Genomic DNA, 18,560 nt, shown 5'->3' with positions numbered 1-18,560 from the left:
AACAAATTTTCAATAATAAATGGTTCAATAAGTCATTTCTTTCATCATTAAAAATTGTTCTTATCCTTGTAACTTGTTATGATTCATAAGGTATTGGGAAAATGGCTAACATCAAAAAGAGTTTGAAATTTTCAATCTAAAAATCAACAAAATTCAGGTTTTAGATTTTTTATAACAAATTTTCAATAATAAATGGTTCAATAAGTCATTTCTTTCATCATTAAAAATTGTTCTTATCCTTGTAACTTGTTATGATTCATAAGGTATTGGGAAAATGGCTAACATCAAAAAGAGTTTGAAATTTTCAATCTAAAAATCAACAATTAAGTTCCTAGTTGGAACCTAAATATTATCATCCTAAAGCCAAGCAATATTCCTTGAACAATATAACAAAATAACACATCATGTTGTTCAATCTATAATGATAACAGCTTATAAATTTGAAAATTGGTGAACTAGATCCCCATAAAATGACGATTTTGCAATGCATCACGGGATTGTTTCATGACCCGTATTTATAGACCTTGAAAATAATACTATACAGTGATGGTGACCCTTCTACATTGTTGATGAACGATCTGGCAACGCTCCATAGCAAGGAAAAGATAACGTCATCTGCTTTGTCAAATGATAGACAAGGATAGCAACCCCAATAATTAAAAGATGTCATTATAGCTTCAACCTCATTGTAGTTATTTGCGAAGGAGGTGGGAGAATCTTCAAATACTCAACAGGGGTGGGGGTTCATATAGCCTAATAATATAGAGATGTTATGATTCTAAAATCTTTATTGACATTTTATAAGCCACACAAAGTTTACAACACTATGTTTTACACAACTAATCTTTCAGCTTTCAGCACATGGCTCCTATTATAAGAACAAATAGATAGAGATGTTATAAGTCGAAAATCTTTATTGACATTTTATAAGCCACTAGGGCAAGTTTCCGAGCTCGGGATTTTGGTAAGTTCTAGACTTTAAACAGCTGGAGTCTGAAGTTGGCTTTCCGAAACGGGGCGTAGTCGCAGTGAATAGTTGCAGCAAAATAAATCTTTATTTTCTCATCTCTATAATTCGAAACGTTTTTCCTTGACGAAATGAGACATTCCTAAATAATTCAAAATAGCTGAAACTTTACTCTATTTTCTCTTTATTTTATTTTTTGTTCAATTTTCTAGTTTCTCGAAATTTAATTTAAACGTGACTTTGACTATGACTACGCCCCGTTCCGGAAAGCAAATTTTCTGACTCCAGCTGCTTAAAGTCTAGAACTCAGCTAAATCCCGAGCTCGGAAACCGGCCCTAAAAAGATAGACCTACAACACTTTATAAATAATGTTCCACAACAATTGATTTTCCAGCTTTCAGCTCATAGCTCGATCCTATCAAGAACGAGAACAATAAATTGAACAATATTTCAAAGATTTTCGTTTATAATATTGTTATTCAAAGCGCAAACGCAGTTATTCACATTCCTTACTCATATTTACTGTCCTTCCTAGTGATGACAGAATTTCACAAAAATCTATAAATTGGTTTCCAATGTACCATATTATGCTAGACTACATATTGATGACAAATTTGTATTTTTCTCAGACCCCTGTGAAGCGTAGGTACAACTGATCGTATTTCATAGATAGATATACATTTTAATTGATTCTGTATAATTAAATCAATAGATGAATGTTATAGAAGCTAAATTCTGTTGATTAATTCATTCTATATATCCATTCATTCATCAAGTGAAACATCAATAACATTAGGAAGATTTAAAGAAAAGAAAACAGTTATAGTAAACTTCTATCTATACTAGGCTATGATACAGCCCAAAACTATCATCAAATTTCGATAAATAAGATGTTACAAAACCTAAGTTGCTTTCCAACTTATTAACAGATATACCTAATAATAATAATATGAACTGAAAATTCATATTCAGATTAGAAACCGAAATAATTTATATATATTCACCTAGATTACAATAAATAAATAGAATTGATGATGAAGGTCTTGGAATTTTCAATTAATAACTAACTCATTATTATTCTCGAGCTCTCCAGTTTTTCCTATATAGTTATTACACTAAAGAAATGGAATGTGAATGTGCCACCCACTGAAAAAATACAATATATGTTAGAAATGAATACAACTTGGCTGAAAAATCTCTGGAACTGGAATCATGCACAATTAGAAGCAAATTAATATATATATATCATTAATAACATCAATAATTGAAATTAACATATACAAGGTAGGGAATACATTACATTTTTGCATATCATCACCTAGTCTGAACTACTGAACTGATAAAGGCTGTGCGAAGGCTAAAAATAAACTTCTACTGGTGATATTTTTCAAAGTTTTTCGATTTTTATATCATCAAGATATCAAAATGAAAAAGTTAATCTCAGGAAAACATTTTTTTCTGATCATTACTTTTTGAGATATGAGCGCCTGAAGTTTGAATTTTTGGGACAGAACATTTCAAATTCGGTAAGATATAAATCCATGAGATTTGGAGGATGGATTCTGCATAATATTGTTGATCTGGTGAAATAATAATTTTCTGAAAATATCAATTTTTGAAAAATTTATTCAATCTACCAAAAATAACACAACTAGAAGTTATTTCAGGTTATCTCTAGTGAATTGAATAACTATCATTAAAATTGATATTATCAGAAAAATTTTGTTTTAGCCTACTAGATCAACAATACCATGAAGAATCTATCCTCTAAATCCCATGGATTTATCTCTCACCGAATTTGAAATGTTCTGTCCCAAAAATTCAAACTTTAGGCGCTCATATCTCAAAAAGTGATGATCAGGAAAAAAAATGTTTTCCTGAGAAAACTTTTTCATTTTGATAGCTCAATGATATACAAATCGAAAAACTTTGAAATATATCAGGAGTAAAAAGTTCATTTTTAGCCTTTGCACAGCCTTAACTTGGAATTTTGTGAGCAGATTCTAAATTTACTGATGATGGTTATAGACCTATTTCCATTATCGTTAATCGATTGATTCAATTTCAATAGTTCGAAAAAATTATTCGATTTTTCATTTGAAGTTTTAATGAATATCAAAGTTTGATGAAAGTCTCTTCACTGACTGACAAAGAGCAACTGGTGATACCAACAAAACATAAACTAAAGCAACTGTGGTTTTGAAATCAAGCACATTACACTTCCACCTCACTATGAAAACTAATTTCAACTCCTGATTATTATGATTCTCAAGTTCAATTCGAAATTTGTTGCTCTGTTATCACCTGATCACTCTCTGAACCTATAGGCTACTCTCAGATGCTCCTCAAATCATGCAATATGTTTCAAAATAATGTGTTCAACTTTGATTGTTGCTGTCATCAACAACACTGTTATAATCTTTTTCTACACTTTCTCTGTCTTGTTTTCAACAGATAGTAGGAAACTCTTCCCCCATTAGCTGCTAACTGACAGATAAATGCTTGTTATATATGGGTTTTCAGAGAGTTTTCCCAGAGATGTGACCCATTAAAGAATGATTAAGATTTGATTGTTGAAATTTTATCAAAATTCTATCAGAATAAAGAAGAATAGAGTTGTTTTCTAGATCCCCTTGACTCACATAATATATATCCTCATAATTGAATAGACTTGAAACGTTGTCAAAAATCCACTTTAATTTTATATCCTCATACATAGAGAAATTGCTTAATTAATAGAATAGGATGATTGTGTTTTTTTTCAGGAAATAATATCTCTCTTACCTCTTTTTTTCAGACTTAATGACAAACTCCATCAGATCGTCCTGCTTCTCCTTCTTCTTCTTGCCTGGAACAGAACAAAGGTTCAGAAACGGCCCATTATCATAAGGTGCATACAGATAATATGCGCCTTGAACACGCTCTGCACTTGCTCTGATGATGAACGTTAGGCTACGCGAGATGTTACTCAACGGTTCACTAGAGCTTCGAAATAATGTATCTATAGTGAGTTCCACGTTATAATAATGACAGTGTAGGAAGATAGGAGAAAAGGGTTGCCACATCTCAGCCTTGCCACCCAAACAGCTGATACTGTACTGGTATATCTGATGAATTTAACTGTTCATTAATGTTGAGAATAGTTGATCATATTTTATTTGTCAATAAAATATATTTTTCAAATATGTTATAATGAATTTCCATGATTGAGATTAAATATTTTGTCAATCAGTTGAATTTCCACATTGTTGATAAACGATGTGGCAACATCGCAAAGCGTGAAAGAGGTAGCAGCATCTGCTTTGTTGAATGATAGACAAGGATGGCAACACCATTGCAAATCACACACAGCCATTATAACGTGGACCTCACTATAGGATGATCGCCCCCTTGTCATATTGTTGACTTCACTACAACCTAACCTCACAAATGTGGAACGTTCATCAAGCTGATCAGGTGATAGAAATTAGATAAAATATTCTGACCAGGGGATTCCTGGATAGCCTAATAATGAATTATGTTCAGCCTATATAATAAATTGATGATAATAATCATTATGTTTGTTGCATTTATGTGGATGTTCTATTTTTTCTACTAAAAGGTCATGCCTGTCCATGCTTTGAAAGGTGAAAGGTGTGGTTGAGAGTTTGGCTTCTTTTTTTTCTAAATTTGTAACAAATTATTTTTGATTAGCAAGCAAAATCGCTTAATGAAAAGATTTTATAGGTCTCGAGCAAACAGCTGCTCTATCATCGCCGGGTGCGATATCAACAAGTGAAAGATTGGATAATAACGGGTATCCTGGCTACAATTAGAACATCCAAATAGAAATAACTTTATTTGCTATTTATTGAATTATATAAAATATTGAAATTTTGGGGTTAGGCTATAATACTTACTGGTCGGCAACCTAATAATCGATCAAGCCATATAATTTGAAATTTAGCCAGACACCTTTTGCAAATTTTTGTTGTAAACAGATAGCATTCAACTAGAGGATTTGGTAACCACATGGCATGCTATTGTAAATGGAAAAACAACTTAATAAGCTTATAAAAATTTATTGTATAAAATGAGCATGTACAAAAAACATAAAATGAATAAAAATATTAAGGAAGTATGTATATTATTCATTAGACGCATAAATACAATTGTAATTTTTGGATGAACCAATCAAATTGCAGTGGTTGATTGGCGGTAATAACGAGTTGATTCAAAAATAGCACCCTGATTTTATATAAATGATAAGAATTTAAAAGTTATCACTACTCGGTTCATATAACAAATGTAATCTGAGTAATTATAGAATGTAATACATAAGATGGAGGTAATAGCCTAGCAGATTGGCACAGACTATTTGATTATATAATGGCGTAGTAGTTGAATATTTAAATGTATGCAAATTTGGAAGACTGAAGTACGATCGTAGAGAATAGGGGTAGATCAGAGCCCACTTGCTTGCCAGATGCCACCATGGAACGCCACTAAATTTATAGAGCACAAGTCCCTTTTTGTTAAATTGTATGTTTGAAAGATTTAAGTTTAAATTCATTGATTGATTTTCATAAGATGTAGTGATGCCGTATTAAGGCATAAGTCATTCAGATATTTATTTCTTCCCTTGGAGAAGATGATTTCGGCCACCAGAAAACCCAAGACGACGGGAAATTTGGATCGCCATCATCATCTTGTGAATTTCAGGATGTGAGTGATAATTATCAAGAAATATATAAATCAAGGGCGCCCTCAGTGCTTCGAGTGAAACAAGATTGAAAAACTAGCTTGTCAAAAGGTTATATAAATATTGAAATTAATATAAAACTTGCACAAGTCTTGGGAAGTACAGAAAACGTATTTTACCAATTAAGAACTATATCAGATTTACATGTCTAAGGATGCACAGGAGGAGAAATATTTGAATTCAATGTTGTAATATATATATGCTCACTCGATCATTAATTTTATTAGCAAATTATAAAGACATAAATGAGGCTCATGTTCACTGGATAAATTGATTTATCTAATTTCCATCAGAGGCCGAACCTTTAGCCCTGAGATATATATCAATATATTTGAGATTTATATTTTATTAATTAATTACATTTATTAATTTGGAAAAAAGGTATATGAGATTTTAATCGACAAGGAACAGCAAGTCGATAACTGAGCTGCATAATCTAAATGCATATGATTAATGATTTGAGAAGCACATGGTAACTTTTTGTGCTAGAAAACTAACACCTAATAAGTGAGCTAATCTGTGATATTTTTTTTATATATATTTTTGTTCTTATTTCTACTTTTTTCGCTTGTTGCTCTATACATATATATATATATTTATTTATTCGTTGATAATTTGTGTAATATATTTATATCAATTTTTATGGTGTATCCTTTATTTGTTTCCCTATCTCCATGCATGACAAATCTCGTTATAATCTATCTAGTTACCAGTATTGAAATATTAATAAGATTATAATCCGACTATATTCTTCACCAAATAAGTTGGTTAAGACAGCGATATACAGCATTGATAATCAAATCTTTGGAAATAATACGTTCCAGAGATTTATATAAATTAGTCAATATCATTAAATATGACCAGAAGAATCTCAAAATTATAGCATTAAATTGTAGCAGCGCAAATTCTCGCATCTATACTTGTGGATTTTGACAAATCAGTCACAGAAATTGTGAACTGTTGGAGCGGCCGACGTCAGTAACCGGCAAGAGCAGAGAATTGCAGGAGCTCCTGGTCGAGCCAGTAAGAAATTGGTATTATATATATTCTGAGAACCACAACAAGGTTTATATATTTTATTATCCATGCTCTACCGACTGCAGCATCTGTGCATCCCATCTCAAGTGAGGGGTCCAACATTATGCCTAAAAATTTACTTTTTTTCGCATTTATTATTTTTGGACAATTACAAATATTATCTCTATTGCATGATAATGAATGGATACGTAAAGTCTCGTTTCTATCAGGTTGTCCTGCCAAGTTGGGTGAGAAAGTCATGAAGAGGCTTTTTTAGAATTTAGTGTTAATGTGTGTCTATCTAGAAAGGATTTTATTTTGTTTAACCCCGATTCACTACTTTTGATCATATCATGCCAAGCGTTTCCCGTGAAAATAAGCGTTGTGTTATCAGCATACGATATTACTTCACAATCATCAATTTTTAATTTCAGTATATCGTTCACGTAAATCAGGAACAGAATTGGTGAGAGTACGGTCCCTTGTGGCAATCCATAATCAGTTAAATACATTTTACTGTTTTTTAGAATTTGTGAACGGCCCTTTAAATAATCATCGAATAGCTTTAGTGGTATACCGCGAATGCCTAAGCACTGCAACTTGTGTAAAAGCTTGGAGTGTGGTATGGTATCATATGCTTTACTTAAATCCAACAGCACTGCTAGGGTTTTTCTATTGTTATTGAAATTATCATTTATGATATTGGTTAGTTTGATAATAGCATCATCCGTGCTCTTACCTCCCTGAAAACCATACTGATTACCGCTGATTAAATTATATTTTCCTAGGTAATTCATTAGTTACATTTTATTATTTTTCCATTATCTTTGAGAAAGCACTCAATAGACTAATTGGGCGATAATTTGAGGGATCATCTGGGTTTCCACCTTTGAATAAAGGAACAATATGTGCTACTTTGAAGTGTTCCGGAAATACACCTTCACTGAAACATTTATTTATTATGCAGGCCAGTGGTCTTGCAACAGACAAAGCAATTCTTTTCAAACATACATTATTCACTTTGTCAAAACAAGGAGCAGAGTTGTTTTTTAGTGTGTTAATTACCGCAACTATTTCCTTCTCTGTAGTCAGGAAAAGAAAAAACGATGCTGGAGAAGTAGTTTCAGTAAGATTTCTACAATCCTCTGTACTGTTAATACCGCCCAGTTTATCTGCTAGAGTCTTACCGACTTCCACAAAATATTTATTTAGTGTATCAGCGTCAATTTTTGGATCAGTTTAATTTTGTTTTTTTTTTCAGTTTTTATCTAAGATATCGTTAATGCATGTCCAAATTTTTCTACTATTTCCATTCGCTGCGAAAAGTTTTTCTTTATAATAATTGAATTTACTAATTTTAATTTATTTATTTAATGCATTTCTATACCTTATGTATTCATTTTTCAAGATATTGTTTTGAAGCTGTTTACTTAGTGTTCTGTGCATTTTATCCCTCACACGAATGGAGTGAACTAAACCAGTGGTTATCCAATTTTTAAGCGGTTTGAGTTTATAAGAGATTTTCTCCTTGGTGGTAACATTCTGTACATGGAAATTCTATCTATTGATAAAAGAGTTAAATGATTCATTGGCGTTAACATTTGGGTCAATTACATAATTCCAGTTTTCTGATTTCAATTTGCTTATCAAGGCATCATAGTTGATTACTTCTATGAGTTTAGTCTTTGTATCATTTATTTTCTTAGTTTTCATCTTCTCTAATATTAAACCAGTGCTATAGAGGTCAGTAATTGCTGTTTTGAAGATAACACCCCGGATGTGATCGGGATCAAAAGAGGAGTTCTTTAGAATATGTGGTCGATGCAAGACTCTGATGTCTGATTCTTTCTAGTTGTTTTATTGATATAGGATTTAAAGCCGTTGATGGACATAATATTCATGTATTCATTTGAAACGCTGCTATTATTATTTTCATGTTGAGGTCACCTGCTAGCACAATATTCCCACATCTTTCTAATTGTTTTAAACGATGATTTATTTCATCCAAAAATACATCGATATTTCCTGCTGGAGATCTGTATATAGCAATCACAGTTAGTTCTATGTTAATTTTAGGATCTTTAACGTTGACTATGATTGAGTTTGATTCAGCTATAGCCAGATTGACTGTGCTGACGAATAGGGAGTCCTTGATGAATATACATACACCGTCACATTTATTTAGATTACTTGGCTGATTTTTTTCAGTATAACCATTCAATTTAAAATTAAAACTATACTCATCAATCACCCAAGTTTTGTTAATTTAATAATGTGAAATTCAGTAGAGCTATTTTGCATCATGTAGGCAAATTGATCAAAGTTCTTATTAATACTTCTGATATTCATTTGGGAAATATTCAGTGCATTTGCATGAGTTTCACCTGATACTAAGGTCGTATTAAACGAGAAAAAATCATCTACCATTTCAGTTTCATAACATTCTCTTCCTAGTTCATTGTCAAAGTCATTAATCTTTATTTATAAGGATGATGAGGAAAGATGATAAGTTGATGTAAGGAGTAACTTGATGGAATGAATGACAATATGATTATGATAATATATGAAATAAAAATATAATTTGTCTTGCGGCTACATGCCGCACCTCGCACCTGATAAATTCAAGCAATAATCAACATTAGTAAATTAATTTATTACAATTACATGTCATATGATATAATTCAGAGTTCGTGAAAATATGGCTATATCTCAATAAAACCAGTTACAATATGTAATCCCATTGAGAAATTAAGAGATCAAAATAAATTGGATTGAAATTGGATACATGATATTCAGAAAAGAACACTAATAACAGTCCTTTGCATTCGCCCCCTACTTTCAAATAAAGACTGATAAACAAAGAACATCTTAGGAGAGAATAGTACATAATTTGTTACGGAAATAGAGATAACCAAAACTAGGAAAAGATAATCAGGAAGTACTTTCTTCAAAATAATAGTTGAGCTGCTATCAACAAAATTCTTTGACTCTGAAAATATGGGTAGATTCTTATACCTGTATAATAGAGATATTCTATTTTTCAGTTGTCTAATATAGGCAGTTAGAAAAATATTCGATTGTAGGCTAACACAGCTGTGTTTGCTCATTCATTCGCCTTATCAGACTATCGCTCGACTTTTACTATTACAGGGAAATAACCCTGATGATAATCTCTTTCCACTGCAACTTGAAAGAAAAGACTAGTAAGAGATAATAAATGAAAGAAAGCAAAAGCAGAATACCATTGTATATCTATCGACAAGCAACATGAATCCATATTTCAGTGAATTTGCTTTCTCAATATTCTAACATATCATAATTAACCAAATTGTATAATGAAATAGTAGCCCATCCATAGAATACCATACGTTGACAACCGCTTTGAGTTCTAGCTAACAAATTGAAAACACATTCAAGTTACAGAGGGATTCATCTCATATCACAATGTTTCAAAATCAAGATAAAGTAGCCAAGAAACTCTCCAAGTCCTTATCGGTGTTGACAATAGAAATTTTTCCCTTTTCAACTGGCCTAACCTTTATATTGCCGGTTCTGTCAACCCACACATATTTTAGATTCTTTTCTTTTTGAATGTTTTTCATTTGCGATAGTATTTTCCTATGTAACCCAGTCAGTGATAAGTTTACAAAAACCGGACGCTCTTCAGTCTGGAAACCAACGTCACGGGTAGAAAGATTCCTCTTCAGTTTTTTCTTATCAAGGACTCTGTGCGTGTCATCCCGTTGGACGAATTTCACTATGATACCGGAGCGTGTTGCTTAGCCCCCTTAGGCAAGCGGTGGCAGCTGTCAATCACCAAGGCCCTGTTTCAACCACCAACTCGAATGAGGGTGGTTGACAGACACCACACCAAGCCTCTAATCACCTGCTGTAGCCCACCCAAGATGCCTAGCCAAGTCTAGCCAGCCCAGAGCAACTGCTCAGATATGAATATCCAATTGCAAACAGTTGGCAACTGTTGATTCTATTAAATGATTCACTATGAAGAGATATTATATATATATATATTATATATATATATATATATATATATAAGCTAAATAATGCGTTCAGTAATATTTCTTTTTAAAAAGAAATCTTTATTTTTACAAAACACAAAATTTGGAAAAAAACAATTTAAACAAGTGAATTTTGATAAAGTGAGTACCTCTCGCTTCGATGTTGTAAGCAGGACTGACGCTCGATGCGTGAGAAAGCTGGCTCCAACAGTTCCAGGAGAGTTCCAAGAAGTTGTATAGAAACTGCTGACTGCTGTAGGTTCTCACAATGTAACTCCTCCCTCCCTAAAGAGAACTTCGGGGGTTGGTAGCGAAGTTCTTGAAGAAGGTTGCTGTCCTCTTTTGGAGATTCTTTTGTACACGGTGAAAATCACGCAAAGAACAATCACAATGTACAAAATGGTTGTGAAAACATTGATGTCGGTGGTTAAATATGGTTTTCGGATAACTGGAGACACTTGAATGTTTTTAAATTGATTAAAGTTGTCTAAATTTTTCAAATGAATTTGGAAGTCTGGAATTTGATGATCTTGAAGTTCTAATTGGATGTTTTCTAGAAATTTTGGATGTCCTCTCGTTTGGGAAGAGTGGAACAGAGGTTTTCCTCGATAGTAAATTTTTCCTTCGGCTGTATTGATGAAATAAATTCCTTGAAGTGTTGTCACAGTAGTTTCGGTTTTCGTTTCTATGTGGAAGGTCTCCAATTTTGGTAAGACTGCCAAATATTGTTGTATTTCGGGAATCCATTTGATGAGGTTCTCTTCAATTTGGACGGCGGTGAATTTACAGTTGTCAGTGGAACCAGTAGATATGATAGCCGCTTCACATTGCAGTTGTTGATGGGAGATGGCTTCGGATGAGCACAGATAGCATTCGTTATCTCCTATCAATCTACATTCTTTATACAATCCTTCAATTTTTAAAGTATTAGAAAATTCAGAATATTTCAATAAATATTTGTTTTGTGGAAGTATTGTTACAAAATTTGATTCTACTCTACTTGGAATTGGTAATAATTCAAAAAGATCAAAAATTACTTCTTCTACAATCGGAAATTCGAGAAAATAAATGATTTCGTTCTTAATTAGCTTACAATCTACATTAATCAATTCTTCTATTTCTAACATCTTATTATACTTAATTTCTAATGGGAATTTCTTGTCATAGAATTTTGAAATTTCCACAAGTTCATTGAACAATTCTTTAGTAGACATTATACTAGGGTGCAGAACGCCTACTTTACAAGATGCAATAGAATTTTCAATGTCATGAACTACATCTAATAAAATATTATAAGCTATAAGTAATTGATTCAAAATATCTTTGATTTTTTCTAATTCTATGAAATCGTTTAAATCATCATTAATTATCAAAAATTCCTCTTTCAATTCATTGAAGTTTTGGTTCACAAGTTTAATTGTTTCATTGAATTCTACAATAATGTTTTGACTAATTGAATAATGGTTTGAAATTTGATTGGCTAAATTATCTTGATTATTATACAGTTCGAGAATCAACTTATCGTATTTTTGTTCGTCATATGCGTCCAAATTACCAGTGATAAATTTTAAAACAGATCCAAGACTATTTATTAAACCTCTTTTATTGCGTTTGACGTTTTCATTGTAAAACAAAATCATTTCCAATTTTTCTTCAATAACAGACTTTTTATGGTTGATGAATTTCAAATAGTTGATTGCATCTCTTAATTTACTACTGTTTTCTGTAACAAAATCGGTTTTTGAACTTATACTAATATTTTCCCAAGAATAGTGAGATACCTTATCATAGTAATTATTCAAATTTTCAATTTCTGAATACATTGATTTCAGATCATAATTATGTACAAAAACGTGCGAGTTATATACAAGTTTGGCTTTGCCAAGGTTAATTGGAACAATTCCAGAATAAATAGTAACATTCTTAATGTCTATTGCTGTTCCTGATCTTGCTGCGTACAGGATGAAGAGGGACCTGGAAAAGGATTGTCATTGTCAATAGTCAGTTGAGTCACTGTCTTAGGTTTTTCAATGTCATTAGTTTTGATGATTTTTCTAGGTCTTTCAATTTTGGAAAGGTGTATTTTAGATTTTGTGTTATGGTGTCTCGGTACGATTTTAGCTGTTTTAAGGTCTCTGTTCACAGATTCGATTTTCTCTTTGTTATATTTGTTTTTTGTCTTACTCTGTTTCTGCATATTTTTAACGTAGATATCGGATGGAATTTCAGGCAATGGTTCTCTATTCTTGTTCACTTTCTCGATAACCTTTTCTTTAATTGCTTGATTCGTTTCTCTAATGTGTTCATAGAGCTTTTTGGTTTTTTCTCTGTGTTGATTGACATAGTCGTTCATCATCTGTTTGCCAATGTCAATGTCAAATAAAGCATTTGCGTTTATGTATCCGTTCAGAATTTCAAATGGAGTTAGTTTTGTTACAGAGTGAATACTATTATTGTACGCTAAAATTGCATGTTTCACTTTTCTCTCGATAGAATCTTCTTTGAATTGAGTTTGATTATTAAGGAGTCTAATATGCTCGACAAGGGTTGAATGCAATCTTTCGCACATGCCGTTTGACTGGGGATGCTGTGTGCTGATAAAGTGAATCTTTATCTTATGAAGTGCCATCAATTCTTTCACCACATTATTAGTGAACTCTGTGCCATTATCTGAAACTATAATTTCTGGAACACCGTGATGACTGAAGAAATCCAGTAGTTTATCAACTATTTCAATTCCTTGTGCACTAGTAAGTGGATAGGCTTGTGCATAACGTGAAAAAATATCTATTATCGTCAAAAATGTTCTTTTGTCAAAAGTAATGCTATCGATATGAATAGTTTGAAGTGGTTTTGAAGCAGTGGGGGTAAGATTCATTTCCAAGTTCAAGGGTACTCTTTCGTATTTTGTTTTTAAGCAAATGTCGCATCTATTGATGAAATTTTGAATTCTGTTTCGAGTATTTGACCAGTAGTACTTTCTTTTAATTTGCTCATAAGTTTCTTGAATTCCACGATGATTATTTTTTCCGACATGATAGTTATCGATTATCTCTTCTATCTCTTCCTCGTTTGTGACATCAATCAGTTTTTTCGTACAACGTACTAGTTTGAGTTGTGTATTTTTGAAATAAGTTGCAATTATTACAGTGAATCTTTCGTAGAAATCATTTTCAAAGTATAGACAATATTTTACATTCGGAACTAGATATTCTTTTACAAATTCTACTACATCTTTCTCAAAATTATTCTCGGAAATTTCTACAATAATTCGGCACTTGTTTTCAAATAGTTTTTGTATTTTAACTTTTCGTGGATTGTATTTCACTAAATTTAGTAATATTTGATTTTTTAGCAAAGTTAACTGGTTCGTCAAGAGTTTGAATTCCAATCATTTCGTTACCGTGATAGTCTGAATGCACTGTTTGATCGTCAGAGTCATGTTGTTCTTCTCGAATGTCAAGGTTGTTGTCACGTACATCATTGTCGTCTACATTTCCTATCATAGATTGATCATCAAGTTCAGAAAAATGCATTTCAATAGCTTCGTTTATTATCTTATCCACTTCTTCACCTGTGTTTTGTCTTGAAGGACCTGGAATAACATCATTATTATTCAATTGGATCCTAGATAGAGCATCAGCGTTTTGATTCAAAATTCCTTTTTTATAACAAATCTCGTAATCGTATTCTTCTAGTTTCAATCTCCAGCGGAGAAGTTTGGAATTTGGTTCTTTTATTGAGAATAGCCACTGCAATGGTTTGTGATCAGTATAAATTTTGAATTTTTGGCCGTACAAGTAATGACGAAAGTATTTGGTTGCCCAAACTATCGCTAATATTTCTTTTTCTATTGCCGACTATCTGGTTTCGCTTTCGTTCAGGGTTCTACTAGCATAAGCTATAGGTCAATCAGCACCATTTTTCTTCTGACTCAGGATAGCTCCTACTGATACGTTACTAGCGTCTGTTGTTAATAAAAATTCGGATGAAAAATCAGGATATTGTAAAATTGGGTCATTACACAACAGGGTTTTGCAATATTCAAAGCATTTCACATAATCTTCATCTTCAACATTAATTTTGGTTCCTTTCTTTAGGCGTTTTGTTAGTGGTTTGGTTACATCTGTGAAATTTTTTATGAATCTTCTGTAATAGCCTAACAGTCCTAGAAATCCTTTGACTTCTTTAGTAGTTTTTGGGATAGGAATTTGTTGTATTGCTTTTATCTTTTCTGGGTTTGGTTTTACTCCTTCTGGTGTGACTATGTGTCCTAGATAAGCTACTTCTTTTCTTAAAAACTCTGTTTTGTCTGGCTGAATTTTAAAGTTAGCATATCGTAATCTATCAAATACTTCCCTTAATCTTTGGATGTGTTCTTGGAGACTGGTAGAATAGATTATTATATCATCTAAATAGACAAGACATTTTTCGTTCTGAATGCCTCTCAAGATATTGTTAAGTACTCTTTGAAATGTAGGTGGGCTGTTTTTTAATCCAAAAGGCATTCTTAGAAATTCATAGTGACCTGTATCTGTGGAAAAAGCTGTTTTCTCAATACTATCGGGATGCATTTGAATCTGGTGGAAACCACTTGCCAAATCAAGAGTTGTAAAATATTGACATCTTCCTGATTTATTCAGGATTTCAGCAATATTTGGAAATGGGAATCTATCATCAATAGTTTTTGCATTTACTCCTCTAAAATCTATCACAATTCTGCATTTTTGTTTTCCGGATGCATCACGTTTTTTGGGTATAATCCAAATTGGTGAGTTCCAAGCTGAATGACTGGGTCTGATAATTTTTTGATCTAGCATTTCTTGGATTTGTCTATCAACTTCTGCTTTGTAAACAACAGGATATCGATAATTTCTTGAATAAACTGGAATTTCATCGGTTGTTCTGATAACATGTTTGACCTGATTTGTGAATGTCAATTTATTTCCGTCTACATGAAAAATGTCTGCATACTCTTTTATCAGTTCTAATATTGCTTCTTTTTCTTCGGAATTCATGTGTTCGGTTCTAATTGTTGAAAGATCTAATCTAGTTTGGTCAACTTCAAAATTATTCAAGTTATTACTGTTTGGAGATGAGGTGGATTTTGAATGAGGGACTAGTTCATAGTTTTCCAAATTTTCAACTTCAAAAGGTCGTGTGATTGTCAATTTTTTTTCTTCCGTAAATGAATTTGTAATTAGACAGATTGCTTTATTGTTTTCAACTTTTAGGATAGATTGTGGAATTTCTAATCCAGAGAGATTTTGGTATTTGAAAAAGCATTCTCCGTTTGACACGTTTTTTATCGGAATTGATATTGTTTTCTGACTACGTGCTTCAATCAAGTAAGTCCACAGTTGACGAGGTTTATTGACTTTAGAAGGTTCATTGTGTTGCAAAGTTGTATTGTAATACAGTATTGGTACTTGTTTGTTGTTTCCATAGTAAAGTTTGTTACTAATGTAATCCAATCTTACTCTCAATTGCTTTATAGCATCCATTCCTAACAAGAGATCGAAATCTTTATGAAAATCAAATACGAAAAAATCAAATTTTCTTCCTAGGAATGGTATTTTAGCACTGAATTTTTCTCTTGATTTACCATGGGCTGTATTAACTTCAAATGGTGTTGGTTTCAAGGAATCTTTAAAACCTTCATGTGCAATTACCTTTTTTATAAAGAATTGCGTACTTCCGGGATCAATCAGTACTCGAAAGTTCGTTTGTGGGTCTAGAAAGTAAGAGAGTTCGTTATCTTTTGTTTGCAAGTTCATAATTGAAAATTTGTTCCGAGGCTTGTTTCCCCTAAAAAATGACTTTGTTCTGTTTGGTCGGAAGTCATTTGACTATTGTAATCATCATTCAATTCCAAGTTTTCAAAGTTGTTCGTGAGATTTCCAGTCATTTCGGGGTAATTGAACGGTTCATTTGAGAAATTGTCAGTCAAGAGTTCGTTTTCGTTAGTATTGAGTAATTCGTCATTGTTTGTAGTGAATTCGGTTGTCAGTTGATTGAATCTGGGGTTTTTTTTCGGGGGTTCAAGTTCAGTGTTTCTGGTTGAAATACTCATTGGAGTTGGTTGCGATTGCATTTGTGGTCTGTGTTGTTGACCGAAAAATTGCCTTTGAAACATTGGTCTCTGTTGGTTCATTGAACTGAAGTTGCGAAATTGTTGATTGTTATTTTGATGTGAAATCATTGGTCTTTGTTGTGATTGGTTTTGGAAGTTCGGATAAGTCTTGTTTTGGGGAAAGTTTTGCATTGGTCTAGTCTGAGAAAAGTGTTGGATTTGTTTAGTCAGAGGAAGTTGTTGGAATGGTTGTGAGATTGGTCTCCTATTGAGATTGAAATTATAATTACTATTTCTGTTTTTGTACTGCATTTCGTTTGTGATCATACTCAAAGCTCCACTTAGAATTGAAGGGTTTTTTGTTCTCATCAGTGATCCTATAGGTTCATTCAGACCTCTCAAAAATACCCTAAGGGCAAGCTGCTTTGCGTATTCGCATAGAATAGTTGAGTTTGCTGCCATCTTCGTAAGGAAATATGCAAGTTGTAAGTTGAGAATCTTTTGAATTCTCTCGTGAAAATGAAAAGGGCTTTCGCTACTTTCTTGTTTCAATTCTGTCATTTCAATATTCAACGTGAAACAGTCACATTTGTCAAGATAGCCGTCGAGAAGTACTCTTCTCACTTCAGGCCAAGCATAAGTGTTTCCACTGGTTACAAGTTCTGAAGCTCTACCTTTGAGTCTAGAAATAATAGTGGAAAATAGATATTCATTTTGAAAATCATCGGGATTCGATTGTACAAAAAACTTAGCAACTACTTTATCGCAAATCGATACAAATCTGTTTAACAATAATGGCTCTCCAGAGAATTCTGGTATCATATCCAGGAATTCTTTTCTTAAAACAGGGGTAGCAGCAGAGGGTGCTGTATCTACTGATTGATTAGGCATACTGAAATATTTAAATGTTTCGAGAATAACCAAACTAAAGTATTACAATATTAAAACTTAAAATTAAGACTTACACTAAAACGAATGCTATGCTCATCTCTTCTGATGTCCTTTCAGCGTTGATGATGCACGTTCGATGAAGAAGATTTGGTGATGATGATATCGAAGTTTGATATCCACTGCACTTCACAATGTTGGTGTTTCGCAGCTTGATAATTCACCACACTTTTCGGATGTCGCGAATGCGAAGTCCTTATATTACGAACGATCGTTAACAGTTTAAAAACTAAAGATTATGTTCATTAATCCCGATCGTCCTACCGACTGCACCAGCTAAATAATGCGTTCAGTAATATTTCTTTTCAAAAAGGAATCTTTATTTTTACAAAACACAAAATTTGGAATAAGACAATTTAAACAAGTGAATTTTGATAAAGTGAGTACCTCTCGCTTCGATGTTGTAAGCAGGACTGACGCTCGATGCGTGAGAAAGCTGGCTCCAACAGTTCCAGGAGAGTTCCAAGAAGTTATATAGAAACTGCTGACTGCTGTAGGTTCTCACAATGTAACTTATATATATATATATATATATAAGTTAATTATATATAAGTTACTTATATATATATATATATATATATATAATATATATATATATATATATATATATATATATATATACAGGATGATTCATAATTATGGTAAAATATCTCAATACGTGATAGTAGAGGTAAAAATAAGAAAAAAAGTTCATATAAACATAAATCCATAAACACTTCATTAGCGAGCTATACAGGGTGAAAGATTTCGCCCGGGATTCAGTTCCTCTGGTGAAATACACCGATGCTGAATTG

At 32.5% G+C, this 18,560-nt stretch overlaps 1 protein-coding gene across 3 annotated transcripts in view; it reads right to left on the bottom strand.

Moving 5' to 3' along the window:
* Window positions 1-770: 770 nt before the first annotated feature.
* Window positions 771-18,560, bottom strand: part of LOC111050932 — a 204,077-nt gene continuing 186,287 nt past the window's right edge. For all 3 annotated transcript variants that reach the window (XM_039440771.1, XM_039440772.1, XM_039440773.1), the window contains 2 exons: window positions 3,753-3,816; window positions 771-2,114 (listed from right to left, as the gene is read on the bottom strand). In XM_039440771.1, the coding sequence (XP_039296705.1) occupies window positions 2,084-2,114; window positions 3,753-3,816 (95 nt within the window). In that variant the 3' untranslated portion in view covers window positions 771-2,083. The remainder of the gene's footprint in view (window positions 2,115-3,752; window positions 3,817-18,560) is intronic.

This window comes from Nilaparvata lugens, chromosome 14, assembly GCF_014356525.2.
Source record: "Nilaparvata lugens isolate BPH chromosome 14, ASM1435652v1, whole genome shotgun sequence".
NCBI classification, from domain to species: domain Eukaryota; kingdom Metazoa; phylum Arthropoda; class Insecta; order Hemiptera; family Delphacidae; genus Nilaparvata; species Nilaparvata lugens.
This window is presented reverse-complemented; position numbering and strand designations above follow the sequence as displayed.